The sequence below is a fragment of the Corythoichthys intestinalis genome, chromosome 16 (genome assembly GCF_030265065.1).
Source record: "Corythoichthys intestinalis isolate RoL2023-P3 chromosome 16, ASM3026506v1, whole genome shotgun sequence".
NCBI lineage: Eukaryota > Metazoa > Chordata > Actinopteri > Syngnathiformes > Syngnathidae > Corythoichthys > Corythoichthys intestinalis.
The window spans coordinates 32,050,733-32,066,892 of record NC_080410.1 but is presented as its reverse complement, the minus strand read 5'-3'; the positions used below and the strand labels follow the sequence as shown (position 1 = coordinate 32,066,892).

Here is a 16,160-nt window from a genome sequence, read left to right as displayed (position 1 = left end):
CCGACAACGTGGCCGCCGTGAGCACGCAGTGAAACGCGGGCGATAGAGTCAATCAGCCAATGCACACCAGTCGCAGTGCGGCAGCGTGTTAGATGCGTCCTAGAAGCGGCTCAACGCGACGCACGTGAAAAGAACGGCAGTTTATTATTTGACGTGAGACGCGTCCCTCCTGCGTCAATACTACTAGCTAGGATCTGGTCGATTTTCAAAGTAATATGCAATCGTAACCTACTTTTTGAGTCCATCAGATCTCTTGAGTGGTAGATCGGGGCACAGTTGACTTGTCTTTGTTGATTTACTGCGGTCTTCTCTACTATAGTAATAACCACCACGGCCCTGTGTTCAATACATAACCATCCTACCACAACAAAACAATTAGGAACTAATATTCACATAGGAACTAAAGTTATACAACATAAAATATACAATATAAATGAATACTACATAACATTTGTAAAATATAAACATATAATATAATAAATAATAGCCCATTTAAATAAAATAAATTGAAATGAGCTAAAACACCTGTAATTAAATAATAAGAATAATACACACATACTGCTTACACAATTAAATTTATTAATTTCTGTGTGGCGCTTTAACATTAGAAAATCCACCAATAAAGCTTTTGAAAACAGTTAATTAAAAAAAAAAATGTTTCATTGAGGCATTTCATTTGTAAAATACATGTTAAAATCTTTGTCATTGGGATTGCTTTTCTTTTTAGCACAGGACTTATTTCTTTCAGAAAGAAAGCTGACCAATACGCGGGGTCTGAAAGGCAAATCGTTGTTGGATTATCTTTAAATACCCGCTACTTTTTGAATTCTAGCTTTGTATAGGCTAATGTTCCTATTGTTGAAAGCACAAAAGTGTGTAATAAACAACTAGCACATTTGTATTTTGCATTTTGTTTTTTTACTATACCGAAAACGAACCGAACCGTGACCTCAAAACCGAGGTAAGTACCGAACCGAGATTTTTGTGTACCGTTACACCCCAACATGATAGATCTCAGCTACTCTCAAGTTTAACCAGTTTGCATTATTTTATTGCAATGTTTTTCCTAATTCAGATTTGTTTCAAGACTACAGTTACAGTGAGACTTCACTTTGATGGTTAAAGCAGTTATTGCAATTTTGTTGTTTTATCACAATAGATTGGTTTATTTACATTTCAAAAACCAGAAGCCATTCATTTACGAATGTGATTGCACTTTGGTTTACATATTTAAATGTTCAGATATTAAGATTCGAATGAGGCAAAATAACATGCTTTTTCTCTCAAATATATTGTTATAATCATTTGTTTCAGTTGTACTGTAGTTATTTTGTTTCAAAATTAATTTGTTGTTCAAAAAGTCTTTTTTCAAACTTGAGTTTTGAAAAAGAGGGGGTCGTCTATAATCAGGGCCGTCTTATATTTGGGCCAATACGGTAGTTTAACTAGTAGGTCGCCATTGTTGTTGACGTCGCAGGGCGGTGATGTCACATGGTTACGCTGCTGGGCTCACAGAGTATGGCTCAAGCGACATAAACATGTCATCTGTTCAACCCTTTGAACACGAGAGGAATATTAATGAGCATGACAGCACTGTTGATATTTCACAAAATGAGCAGCAAAAGCAAAAGGAACAGGAAAGACGGGATGAGACGTGACATAGTAAAAAAAAAAAAAAACTGTGGTCTGCCAAAATATGCTACACCGGCGAAACGTCTACAAGAGGCGAATTTGACACCCAAAGTACTACCGTGCACTTTCAGCTTTTGTTTAGATGCATACAGACGGAACATACTAAAGATGCCTTAAGAAAATACAGTGGTACCTTGACATACGATCGCTTTGACACAAGATATTTTCGACAGCCGACATAAAATTTGACCTGGCATTTGTTTCTACATCCGACGGCATGCTCGAAATACGACGATTTATGACAGCGCCGCAGTTTCTTTGTTTTCCCGCAAGACTGATACACGGGAGATTTTCTTGTGAGAGAAATCAACATGGGTTCCAAGAATGTTAGTACAGGTGGTGAAAAAAGGAAAAAGGTGAGGTTTACCATTGAAATGAAGATGGAAATGATAGAAAAATATGAGCCTTCTCTGCGCGTCTCTCAACTGGCTCGGCAATACGACCGTAGAACTTCTATGACCTCGGCGGTCCTCCTCCGTTCGCCAGTCTTTATAACTTAAAGTAACTGTTATTATTGTGGTAACATCGCCAATAAATTGGCCAGCCTCGTCAGGTTTTTAAAAATTTATTTCAGAACTTGTTTAACACCACATGCCTATGCTTAAAAGTATGAGAGGGAAACACATGCAACAAGTATTTTGAGGCAATGAAAAGGTAACGAAAGATTCAATAAAAACACAAATAGTAAGTACTCGCCGCTTTTAGCTGATGAGCGCATAAGTTTGACGTCTCGCCGCGAAGAAGGAATTGCAGTAACCCAGTCACATTCGTCGAGTGACGGTGACAATCTACGTCAGGGGTGCCCAATCCCGGTCCTCGAGAGCCCCTATCCAGCTTGTTTTCCGTGTCTCCCTCCTTTAACACACCTGAATCAAATGATCAGCTCATCAGCAAGCTCTGCAGCAGCCTGATAACGATCCTGATTACCCTAATTTTCGAACTATAAGCCGCTACTTTTTTTCCCTCATTTTGAATCCTGCGGCTTATAGTCCAGTGGGGCTTGTTTGATGATTTATTTGGGTTAATAGGTAACACTTTGTTTGACAGCGGCATCATAAGACTGTCATAAGAACGTCATAACTATGACATGACACGACACTATCATGGACATTACTGAATTATTATGACAGATGTCAAAATGTGTCATGTTGCATATTATGTCACTAACTCCATTTATGTCCAGTTCAAATCTTTTACATCCATTCAAAAGTGAGATAACTTGCTGCATGACACTAACCGACATCTATTATAAGCATTCAATAATACCTATGACAGTGTCATGTAATAATTATGACAGTATTATGACACCACCATCCAAGAAAATGTTACCAAATGCCATAACTAGCAATTAATGAAACAACTGGAACCGTAAATAAAGAAATAATTAGGACAGAACATGAATTTAGATTGTTTTTACATCTGTAGCGCCGCAATGCATGCTAGGAGGAACGTTGGATGACAACAGTGTTGACAGCAGGTGGCAGCAGGGGTTGACTGTCTCCCCCAAGGGAGCAGTGATGGCCAAATGAAGATTTTTAAAACAATAAGGCTTTGGACCAAATTGGTTCAAAGCTTAATGGTGGTTCATTTGGTTTCATGACAGTCTTATGACACAATTGTCAAATGAAGTGTTACCAGTTAATAGCTTTTGGTGTAAATATCCCATAATACAGTGAGGACAGCTGCGGCTTATAGTCCAGTGCGGCTTATCTATGACCAAATACCATTTTCATGTCAAATTTGGTGGCTGGTGCGCCTTATAGTCCAGAAATTACGGTAGTTGATTCAGGTGTGTTAGAGGAGGGAGACATGGAAAACAAGCTGGATAGGGGCTCTCGAGGACCGGGATTGGGCACCCCTGATCTACGTCATCACCCCGAGCGTCAATAAAACATGGAGCTCTACGTAAGTCAAAACATGTACTAAATATTAATAAAATAATAATAACATAGTTTAATAAAGGGAACAATTGTGGCTCATTAGAGCATACAAGTCTTTAAGTCCGAGGTTCCCTTTAAAGGTCTCCGCTGAGGGATTGTCACAGACTTGATGTACCGTTAGCGTAGAAATCCCGTTAGCATTAGCATAAACTTTAGACACTCAGACAACTTTTTTTTTATATAAAGTTCAAGGCTTGTAGCTGGGTTTAATTGAAAATGTACTGCTTTTCCTGCTGAGTGATTACTATTAGGGTTGTTCCGATCATGTTTTTTTGCTCCCGATCCGATCCCGATCGTTTTAGTTGGAGTATCTGCCGATCCCAATATTTCCCGATCCGATTGCTTTTTTTTGCTCCAGATTCAGTTCCAATCATTTCCAATAATTTTTCCCGATCATATACATTTTGGCAATGCATTAAGAAAAAAATGAATAAAACTCGGACGAATATATACATTCAACATACAGTACATAAGTACTGTATTTGTTTATTATGACAATAAATCCTCAGGATGGCATTTACATTATTAACATTCTTTCTGTGAGAGGGATCCACGGATAGAAAGACTTGTGACTTTGTATATTGTGACTAAATATTGCCATCTAGTGTATTTGTTGAGCTTTCAGTAAATGATATTGTAGCCATGCCCAAATGCATGGTGGGAAGTTGAACCATGACTGTGTGGAGTGCTACCAATTAATATCTTCTCTGCGTTGGGAAATAACAAAAGGTGTTAGGAAAAAGATCAATTGCTACCTTGCTTCCCCACAATGCTTCCCATGATATTTCTAATCGTAGGGTGAGGGATTGGAAGGCTTTAGCCAATTAAAAAAAAGGCTCCAGAGTGTAACATATTATGTCTGTAATGTTAAATACAATTAGAAAACGATTTATTAAAAAATAAATATATATTTAAAAAAGGCATGGCCGATATTTTTTTGCCGATTCCGATACTTTGAAAATGACGTGATCGGACCCGATCGATCGGCATACATCTCTAATTACTATCATCACAAATTTGGGGTTGTCTTTGTAGATGCTACAATATGTTCTCGTCTGTCTCTGATCAATCAGAACCTTTATTTTTGGACCAAAACTTTTGAATTTTACAGACGAAACCATTTTGAGTAACTGTCAACTAAAACTAGACGAAATTTGTATGAGATTTCGTCGAAATGACTAAAATATGACTAAGACCCACAAGTATATTCGTCCAAAAGACTAAGACAAAAATTAAAAGGCCTGACATAAACAACACTGGTGGGAGGAAGACACTGTCATGTGTTTGAGCAAAATGCATCACGGCCCTACACAATTAACACAGAGAACAAGGAGGCCAGCTGAGAACTCCTGATCATCAGCTGACATTTGGGTGAACAGTGAAGAAAGCAGCGGAAAAGAAACAAGGAGGGGAAAAAAACGAAAGGAAAAAGCGCGTGCGTGCATGTGAGCGTAAACCCTGATTTTGCTAGGCACAGATCGCGTGCGCAGACGATTCCTAATAAGGCTGCAAGTCGCAAACCTCTGTCCTGGAATTGTCTGCCAGGAAACTTTTCCCCCCGTAACTCCTCTTCTGCAAAGACTAAGAAGAGAAACAAACATACGCAGGCGACTGTGACCCGTCGTTGCACAGAAAAATGGACGGATAAAATTAACCGAGTGGGAGGCAGGCAGACAGGACTTGAACTATAACAATGTGCTGAAAAAGTGAACGTGAAGACTTGTGTGTACGTGCACAGCTACACAATTCACTCTAGCTTTTTATTAGGAAGCGCTAATATACTTTTGTCTCGTTAAAGCAGCAGTAGGGAGCATTAGTTCCTTTACAGGAATAATTGACTTAGCGCTAACACACGCTTCTGAAGTGTGTGCAGAGTTTACGTTAAACAGGAACGTTAGCATTGTCGCTAGTGGTGGTAAACTCAAAATGGGGGATTTCCTGGCTGGTGAGCTAGTAGAATCAATCAATTATTTTATATTAAACTCATCAAGTGAGTCGAGGGCAGTCAATATAGTTTCATGGAAAAACAAAATAATTCAGATTGTAAATGGTCAAAATTAGCTAGCTGTAAAACTAGCTGTATAGCCCTGTATTCTTCAGGATTGTGTGACGTGAACACAATACAACCAAATGGCAGCTAAAACATACTTTCCTTAGAGATGCAGCTGTAATGTAGTAACAGTAAAAGTACACCATGAAGGGGTTAATGGACAATTGCTTTTCCATCCCTATGTACAGTATTTTGGTAAGTGACGTAGAGAAGAATGAGAGAGACAATTTTTAATGTTTCACACTTGCTGCTCTTGTGTCCCTTAGACCGCACAAACCCATGAGACGGCGCCTTTATTGAACAGAAAACACCAGAACATAACAACGGCAACCACCACTCCCAGTAATAGTTGCCACAAATACCCATGAACCATTACGGGTGTAACACATAATAGATAACAGTGGCTACTGTATAAATATCCAGCTGAAATTAGTCCCTTAGGAATATTCTTGGATTTTTTTTTTTTTTTTAATCCAGCATATTGTTGTGGAGTACCCAAAGGCACAAGTACAGTGGGGCAAATAAGTATTTAGTCAACCACTAATTGTGCAAGTTCTCCCACTTGAAAATATTATAGAGGCGTGTAATTGTCAACATGGCTAAACCTCAACCATGAGAGACAGAATGTGGGGAAAAAAACAGAAAATCACATTGTTTGATTTTTTAAAAATAATTTATTTGCAAATCATGGTGGAAAATAAGTATTTGGTCAATACCAAAAGTTAATCTCAATACTTTGTTATGTACCCTTTGTTGGCAATAACGGAGGCCAAACGTTTTCTGTAACTCTTCAAAAGCTTTTCACACACTGTTGCTGGTATTTTGGCCCATTCCTCCATGCAGATCTCCTCTAGATCAGTGATGTTTTGGGGCTGTCGTTGGGCAACCCGGACTTTCAACTCCCTCCTCACCCCGTGGCGTCAAAATGATGAGAGAGTGAAGAATGAAGAATGGGGAGCAAAAATCCCTGAACCACACAGGGGGACCTAGTGAATGACCTACAGAGAGCTGGGACCACAGTATTAAAGGCTACTATCAGTAACACAATGCGCTGCCAGGGACTCAAATCCTGCACTGCCAGACGTGTCCCCCTGCTGAAGAAAGTATACGTCCAGGCCCGTCTGCGGTTCGCTAGAGAGCATTTGGATGATCCAGAAGAGGACTGGGAGAATGTGTTATGGTTAGATGAAACCAAAATAGAACTTTTTGGTAGAAACACAGGTTCTCTTGTTTGGAGGAAAAAGAATACTGAATTGCACCATACCCACTGTGAAGCATGGGGGTGGTAACATCATGCTTTGGGGCTGTTTTTCTGCAAAGGGACCAGGACGACTGATCTGTGTAAAGGAAAGAATAAATGGGGCCATGTATCGAGAGATTTTGAGTGAAAATCTTCCATCCATCAGCAAGGGCATTGAAGATGAGACGTGGCTGGGTCTTTCAGCATGACAATGATCCCAAACACACAGCCAGGACAACAAAGGAGTGGCTTCGTAAGAATCATTTCAAGTTCCTGGAGTAGTCTAGCCAGTCTACAGGTCTCAAGCCCATAGAAAATCTGCGGAGGGAGTTGAACGTTCGTGTTGCCCAACGACAGCCCCAAAACATCACTTCTCTAGAGGAGATCTGCATGCAGGAATGGGCCAAAATACCAGCAACAGTGTGTGAAAAGCATGTGAAGAGTTACAGAAAACGTTTGGCCTCCTTTATTGCCAACAAAGGGTACATAACAAAGTATTGAGATGAACTTTTGCTATTGACCAAATACTTATTTTCCACCATGATTTGCAAATAAATTATTTAAAAATCAAACAATGTGATTTTCTGGGTTTCTTTCCCGCATTCTGTCTCTCATGGTTGGGGTTTACCCATGTTGACAATTAGAGGCCTCTCTAATATTTTCAAGTGGGAGAACTTGCACAATTAGTGGTTGACTAAATACTTATTTGCCCCACTGTATACCATCACAACATATTTTAATGTGTACATGAAACCATAAAGTTTGAAAGCCAACTGTGACTCTGTAATCGCAAGAAACGCGTTTTTTGCCCAAAAGACTGCGCCGTCGCCTCCACAATCAGGGATTTTCTTTGCTAATTTTGGGTGTTTCGAATTAATTTTCCGTGCTAAATGGAGGCCCACAGAGATCAAAACCATCTGAGAACACTAAGAGACACATAAAGTACTATTGTGGAAAAACTTGGTCAAAGTGGAAAAACGTCGTCAAAATCCAACCAGCCGTTTTGGTGTCCATAAAACACGAACACACGGGCACACACACACTCACAAAGTTTCATTTATATACCGTATACTGTAAGTATAGATTAGTATCTGATTACCGTAATTTTCGGACTATGAGCCGCTACTTTTTTCCCTCATTTTGAATTCAGCGGCTTATAGTCCAGTGCGGTCTATTTGCTGATTTATTTGGGTCAATAGGTAGCACTTTATTTGACAGCAGCAACATAAGACTGCCACAAGACTGTCATAAATATGATATGACACTATCATAGGCATTAATGAATGCTTATGGCAGATGTACTTAAGTGTCCATCAGCAAATTATGTCACTAACTTCATTTATGTCCAGCTCAAATCCTCTACTTCTATTTAAAAGTGAGATAATTTACCGGATGACACAAAATGACATTCATTATTGCTCATGGCAGTGTCATGTCATAATTCTGATTGTCTAATATGGCTCCACTGTCAAATAAAGTGTTACCAAATACCATAACTAGCAATTAATGAAACAACTGGAACAGTAACTTACGACATAATTAGCACAGAACATGGATTTTGATTGTTATTTACATCTATAGGTTTGCAATGCATGCTAGGAGGCCTGTTGGACAACACGAGTGTTGACAGCAGGTGGCAGCAGAGGTTGACCATCTCCCCCAAGGGAGCAGTGATGGCCAAATGAAGCTTCTTGAAGCAATGAACCACTTGGCTGCAAAGCTTCACAGTGGTTTATTTGGTCTTATGAAAGTCTTATGATACCGCTATCAAATTAAGTGTTACAGTTTTATATCTTTTGGCGTAAATATCCCATAATATAATGAGAGCTGTGGCTTACAGTCCAGTGCGGCTTATCTATGTGCAAATGCCGTTTTCTTGTCAAATTTGGTAGGTTGCGGCTTATTGTCAGGTGCGCCTTATAGTGCGAAAATTACGGTAATTAGTATCTGATGATCCACCATTATTGAGTTATAAATGAAATAAACCAGTGTGTTTTATTTCATCCAATTTTAGCAGCAAACCTGCATTTTCTGTAGAAGATGAATGTAATTATTTCTTTGTCCTCCAGGTGAGAGTAAGCGGGTGACTATCTGAAAGCAGCCTCCTTGCCTGAAATGGCTCAAGTGCTGCATATGGACCCTGGCTTCCCAGGTACAGTTGATCTTCCCATTAATTATGCTCCATTGTTTACAGTGTTGTAACGTGAAATAAAACTTAATTTGATTGACGTCATAAAACGGACGGGAGCTTCATTATCCAGCTTGTGTACATAAATAAGAGTGGCCCAGAGTTGATCCCATTTTCTAAAGTCTGAGCCCAAGATTAGACACAGATTTCCGTTTGTTTAAAGTTGATTTCCTTCCGCTGCAGGGAAGCTCAGCTCACCAGCTCCCCCCTCCCTACACGGCAAGGAGCAGGAGGCGCCCTACTCAGTGGAGACCCCCTATGGCTACCGTCTGGACCTGGACTTCCTCAAGTATGTCAACGACATCGAGAAGGGAAACACTATCAAGAAGGTGCCCATTCAACGTCGGCCGCGCTATGGCTCGCTTCCCCGCGGCAGCTACGGTTACACCGGCTCCTGGTGGACGTCCACGGAATCCCTGTGCTCTAATGCCAGCATGGACAGTCGTCACTCCTCCTTCTCCTACTGCGCTCCGGGCTATCATACTTCACACAGGCCCAACTTCAGCACTGCCCGCGTGGAGAAGACCTTGTTGGATGCACGCAGGAAGTTGGAAGAAGAGAAAGAAGGAAGGAGGTTCTCCAACCTGGGCAGCATGCACAGCAGTGTGGTAGGTTCTAACACCTCCATCAGCAGTGCGCACAGTTTCAACCGGGCCCACGGTGGAGGAGGCAATGGCGGAGGAGGAGCCTTCACTCCCATGAGTTCAGGCCTGTCCACCCCGGTAACACCGACCCCGGCACACTTGCAGAATGTCCGGGAACAGATGGCGGCTGCCCTCAGGAAAATCCGAGATCTCGAGGAGCAGGTAAAGACCATACCCGTGCTGCAGGTGAAGATCTCCGTGCTGCAGGAAGAGAAACGACAGCTCAGCGTTCAACTGAAGAGCCAGAAGTTTCTAGGCCACTCGATGGGCTTCAACCGAGGCAGGAGCAGAGGAGAGCTGTACATCGACATCCCAGAAGAAGAGGTGAGCGCAGGAACAAAAGGTCAAAAAGAGCCTCCGGGGTCGATGCCTCCCACCACGCCGGAGGGCTCCAAACAAGACTCGGGATGTGAGATTGAGGACACCGTTATCGTGGCCGGAGCCAGACCAGATGCCAAGCGGGAGCTGCGTACAATCGGAGTTGGACCGGAGGGAGAGAAGAGCAGTCGCCAGGTGGGGGTGGGCGTTCAGGAAGTGGATCTGGGGCTGCTGCCGGAGGCCGAGGCTTTGAAGAACCAAGTAGTTCATCTTGAGGGTCAGCTGAAAAGAATGATGGAGGAGCTGCACGCCGCACAGCTGCAAGCAACATCTACCCAGAAGGACGAGGGCCCTCGGGCCGAGCACCCAGTGATGGCCACTACCATGAGCTGGCAAGATATCCAGGACGGCAACCTCCAGACCGTGGTCAGCTTCACACAGCAGTCTCCACACAGGGAACAGAGAACTGTTGGGATCCAAGTGTACACGCTGGAACAGCCCACTGTGGTGGAGGTGGGCACTCTACTCCGAGCAGTCAGCTGCAGCTCCCCATCAACATTGTTAGAGGGCCACCACAGAGAACAAACTGATGGCTCTACAGGTACAGTTCTATACAGTACACCGAAAAAGGGAATTTGGGCTTTTGGGGTAAAATTTCAGGTTGCACCTAAATTGCCTTTTGATACAAGAGACTAGATTTTCCAACAAAATATTAAATGAATGATTTTTAAATCCTTCAAAATGGCAAAAAGCTAAATCATAAAATATGTTTTTCGACTAGGCCTAGTGTGTAGTGTTTTTTTTAATTCCATTTTCATTAGCTATAATGTCCAAGAGTCCTAATGCATTTGTCCATACAACCTTGAATTTTTTCCTTCCCCAGAATCTACACTGGGGTTGCCCATCGCCGTCAGCTCCAAGCAAGTGCGTGACATCCTCAAGAGTGAGTTGTCCACATCGGTGCCCGTATCTAACCCCGCCGTCACCGTCAGCACGGGAGGCAATCAGATTACGTCTGTTTACTCAAAAGAAGACGAAACTCACCTGGAAACCAGCGTAGAGACGCTTCAGGAAGGCCGACACTCGGGTAACGTGTTGTTCACGGCGCTCTTCCTGTCTCTATTCTTCCATGTTTAAACCGACTCATTTAATGTTTTTGAACAGCCTCATCTCCTGAATCATCTCTGAGGTCCATCATGAAACGAAAAGCAGAGGGGGAACCTGGCTCTCCTTCTACCAAGAAAAACCTTCAGTTCATTGGCGTCAATGGAGGGTACGAGACAGACAACATCTTTATCATGTGCATCCCAGCAAAAAGAATTTTGTTGAACTGTAATGAAAACAAAGAATTCCCTTTTTCTGATGTGTTATATTGGAGAAAATGTTAAAAGCCACTATTAAGTGGCCGCCTGATTGGAATAAAAATACTTCACTTACACACCCCAATCGAATACTCTAACCCAATCAAGCTCATTCTAATCAAAATTCTATTCCGAATGAGAGGGATGGTTTATGTTGATTTCTGATAATCCGATCGGCACGCATAAAAACACTTATGCCAATAAGTTGGAACAAGCCGTCTTTACCGTGCATGTCTCTGACGTCAGTACAGTTGTGTGAAAAAGTACCTGAACCTTTTGGAATTTCTCACATTTCTGCTTAAAATCACCATCAAATGTGATCTGATCTATGTAAAAATCACACAGATGAAAAAACTGTCTGTTTTAACTAAAACCACCCAAACATTTATAGGTTTTGTCAAGTTCAAATACGAATCCTTAGGCAGACATTTATAATATTGCCCAAAATAAGGAGAGAATGGCACTCAATTTAGTCGAAAAGCTTGCAAGGAGAAAAAGGGGAAAATAAACAATGCAGTACTAGACTACAAAATACAGTTTCTGCAATCATTTTAAAAAAAACCTTCCTTCGCCTCTCTTTTTATTTGGGATGGCCCTAGCAACAAGAGCAAGTGTCAACCCTAAAAGGATGGGGAGCCAAGCGGGCAACACTCCTATGAATTTGTTTGGCAATGTGTATGCATGTAGGTGGCATTAATACATGTGTGTCAGCACATTCCGGCAAAACAAGCTGTCTCTGTTGTTGCCTCTGCCCTTGAGAAGGCAAGAGTCTTCCAGGCTTCTTCAAGAAAAACATTCCTTCTTTGTTAGCAACCATAAGCAAAAACATTTCTTCATTGCGAGCAGAAATAAGCAAGAGCATTTCTTCATTGCGAGCAGCAAAAAGAATTTCTTCGTTGCAAGCAGCTATTGATTAGAGCAATTATATAATAACCATCTTAATATTATCTCATCAAATACATTTCATGAAGCAATAGCATTTGGCAAGCAAGAAAATGCAACAATATGATTTCTCAAATGTCCCAGACAGTTTAGTTTCTCAATGTCTGTGGCTTGTCCTTGAAGTTGACCTGTGGAACCTAGGCCGGTTTAAACCGGTCAGAATGACAAGGCAGTTCTATCAAGAGCTAAACATGTCTATAGTTACCGATCATAAAAATGTCTCTTACCGCAATCAATCATAGAAACATCCTATTATAGCAATCAATACTTTATTATGAGCCTTCATTGGTAAAGCAAATATTTAATAACCATTTAATAATTATCTTATCAGGTTTTCATATTTTAATGAGGATAGTATGCAAACAATGACAGAAGGGGGGGAAATAAGTAAGTGAACCATCACATTTAATATTTTGTGGCCCCCTTTTGAATAACTTCAACCAGACGCTTCCTGTAGCTGCAAATCAGTCTGGCACATGGCACATTCCTGGGATGTCTGGCATTAATCGTCTTTAGGTCATGCCACAGCATCTAAATGGGGTTCATGTCCGGACTTTGACTTGGCGACTCCCGAACGTGTATTTTGTTCTTCTGAAACCATTCTGAAGTTGATTTACTTCTGTGTTTTGGATCATTGTCTTGTTGCAGTAGCCATCCTCTTTTTAGCTTCAACTATCTGACAGGCGTCCTAGGGTTTTCCTGCAAAGCATCCTGATAAACATTTGAATTCAATCTTCCATTAATCATTGCAAGTTGTCCAGGCCCTGAGGCAGCAAAACAGCCCCAAATCATGATGCTCCCTCCACCATGCTTCACTGTGGGGATGAGGTGTTGATGTTGCTAAGCTGTCCTATTTTTCCTCCACACATGATGTTGTGTGTTACTCCCAAACAATTCAACTTTGGTTTCATCATTCCACAAAATATTTTGCCAAAACTCATGTGGAGTGTTAAAGTGCCTTTTTGCGAACATTAAACGAGGGACAATGTTCTGTTTAGACAGCAGTGGCTTCCTCCGTGGAGTCTTCCCATGAACACCATTATTGGCCATAGTTTTACATATAGTTGATGTGTGCACAGAGATATTGGACTGTGCCAGTGATTTCTGTAGGTCTTTAGCAGACACTCTCGGGTTCATTTTCACATCTCTGAGTATTCTCCGCTGAACTCTTGGCGTCATCTTTGGTGGACAGCCACTCCTTGGGAGAGAAACAACAGTGCCAAATCCTCTCCATTTGTAGACAACTTCTCTGACTGTCGATTGACGAACATCCAGACTTTTAGAGATGGTTTTGTATCCTTTCCCAGCTTTATACAAATCAACAATCCTTGGTCGCAGGTCTTCAGACAGCTCTTTTGACCGAGCCATGATGCACATCAGACAATTCATACCAGGTGTGTGTTTTATAGTGGGCAGGGCAACTTTAAACGACTCATCAGTTATTGGACACACACCTGACTTAAATTGTTTGGTAAAAATTGGTTTCAATTGTTCTATAAGTCTCGTTAGGCAGAGGGTTCACGTATTTACCCCCTTCTTTCATTGTTTGCAGGCTATCTTCATTAAAATATGAAAACCTATAAATGTTTTGGGTGGTTTTAGTTGAAGCAGACGCCGTTTCGTCTGTATGATTTTGACAAAGATCAGAACACTTGATGGTGATTTTATGCGGAAATGTGAAAAATTCCAAAAGGTTCAGATACTTTTTCATACCACTGTATATGCGTTTGTTGTCCCCGGAAGATAGTAGAAGCCGAGCAAGCAAGACTGAATTGGACCGTATCAGAGATTAACACATTGCTGGAAGTATTAAAATATTTTACAATTACAGTCTTGAAAGACTTGATGGTAGAAAAACAGGAAAAATACACAAAATAAAGTTAACGTTTTAAGTAGAAATGGACAGAGAGATATTTTGTTGACACTAAAGTCCCTACGGCTTTTTATTCTACTTCCATTTCAGTTATATTTGGTCAATCTCCGCATGTAAATAATTTGTTCCGACCGACAGTGTGATGCCTGAGTGTTGATGAAAGCAGTGCATCTGATCATAATTTTAATCCAAAGGCTTATCGGATTAAAGAAATGTCTATGTAAGCGTAGCTACTGCAACCATCACCACAGCAATTAACAGCACAGTATCATTTATGTCTTATTGTTAATATTCTTCAAAATCAACAGTGGTGCCTCCAGGAATTTTTCACAGGGATGGCCAGACAACAAATATTTTGGGGTGGCACACCAAAATTACTGATGTAGTAAAACTCAAAAGCTTTAATTCGTCATGTCATGATTTGTAATTTAATGGAAATACACTGAGCAACAGATTAAATTCTTTAGGCTACCCATCAATTCATTATTAAAGGCCACGCAGTCAGTTGGGTGGTTAGTAAATGTACAGAGGGGGGTGTGGCCTCCACCTGGTGCGGCATTGAAAATTATAAATCAGGTTCTTTTTCCACGTTTGCAATTGAGAGAACTTTGTTGTCTTACCACAGCTACGAATCAACCTCATCCGACGACAGCAGCAGCTCGGATGAGGAGAGCGACTCCAGCGAGTATCACGAAGCTAGGGAAAAACTGCCAGAGGCCACGGCCGAGCACCAGCCATCCTTCGGGCCTCTAGAGGGTGACGAAATACCTCAGCAGACAATTAGCAGACCGGCGACCGAGTGCCCTGCCACAGATAAAGCTCAACTACCACCAGCGACCGAAGCTGCCGCTCTAGAATGTGCCCCCCAGACACCAGCACCCGGCGCCGGCCTGGCTCTCTCACATACGGCGAACACTCCTGCCTCCCAGGAAACCGTCAGTCCGACAACAGCCACCAGCACTGATTTTAAGCCGCCCGTTACCTCCTCAGTAGCCACTCCAACTCCAGAGGTTGCCAGGCAGCAGGCGGACACAGCGACGTCTTCCAGCCAATCAGAATCGGAGCCTGCGTCTGTGAGTGTCCCCACAAAACAAATCAGGTAAGCCTACTGGTGATTTCTAGACCAGAAAAATGCAATACCAAATCATTAGCAGCCTACTTTGTCATCATTCAAGATTGGAACTAAGTGACAGCCTGATGTCAGCGCTTCATGAACTTCAGAAGGCCCTCGGAGAGCCCAACGCTTTCAGCCAGCAAGCAGCGGTACGCCTAGCCAAGACAATTTTCCCCAAATATTCCCCTTAACAGTTTTCTCTTTATCTCTTCACTTAGAGAGAGGCATACACCAGCGTGCTACAGGAGTGGCTGCGCGTGTCCTGCCACAAAGCGGCAGACGTGGCGGCGGTCCGGGCCTACATGGAGGCCTTCGCTGCCATCTCTCCTCAATTGCTGGAGTTTATCATCAACATGGCGGACGGCAACGGCAACACGGCGCTGCATTACACCGTCTCACACTCTAATTTCCCTGTCGTGAAACTGCTTCTTGACACCGGTGAGTTTGCATGGACTTTTTTTTTTTCCATCTTCTGGTATAATTTTAGTATTGACTCATCGATGTCACCACAACAGGTCTTTGTAACGCCGACAAACAGAACAAAGCAGGCTACACGGCCATCATGCTCACAGCTCTGGCAGCTTTCCACTCTGACAGCGATCTTCAAGCTGTCCTGCAGCTGTTGCGCACAGGGGACGTTAATGCCAAGGCTAGCCAGGTTCGCCCTCTATTGCCTGCTTGATATTACTGCAAGATCATTTTGAGTAACTTGTGGGCTGGAGTGTAGCTCACGGTCGTCACTAGACTCAGGGCTGCAACTACCCATTCTTGTTTGAAAGTGTTTGCATTTAGTTTTAT

General features: G+C 42.0%; 1 protein-coding gene across 1 annotated transcript in view; it reads left to right on the top strand.

The window, feature by feature from the left end:
• The window catches only part of kank2 (KN motif and ankyrin repeat domains 2), a 61,916-nt gene that overhangs the window by 37,249 nt on the left and 8,507 nt on the right, over window positions 1-16,160 (top strand). The window contains exons 2-9 of the mRNA XM_057860807.1: window positions 8,992-9,074; window positions 9,294-10,673; window positions 10,956-11,159; window positions 11,237-11,345; window positions 14,874-15,347; window positions 15,424-15,511; window positions 15,581-15,800; window positions 15,878-16,020. Coding sequence (XP_057716790.1) covers window positions 9,038-9,074; window positions 9,294-10,673; window positions 10,956-11,159; window positions 11,237-11,345; window positions 14,874-15,347; window positions 15,424-15,511; window positions 15,581-15,800; window positions 15,878-16,020 — 2,655 coding nt within the window. The 5' untranslated portion in view covers window positions 8,992-9,037. The remainder of the gene's footprint in view (window positions 1-8,991; window positions 9,075-9,293; window positions 10,674-10,955; window positions 11,160-11,236; window positions 11,346-14,873; window positions 15,348-15,423; window positions 15,512-15,580; window positions 15,801-15,877; window positions 16,021-16,160) is intronic.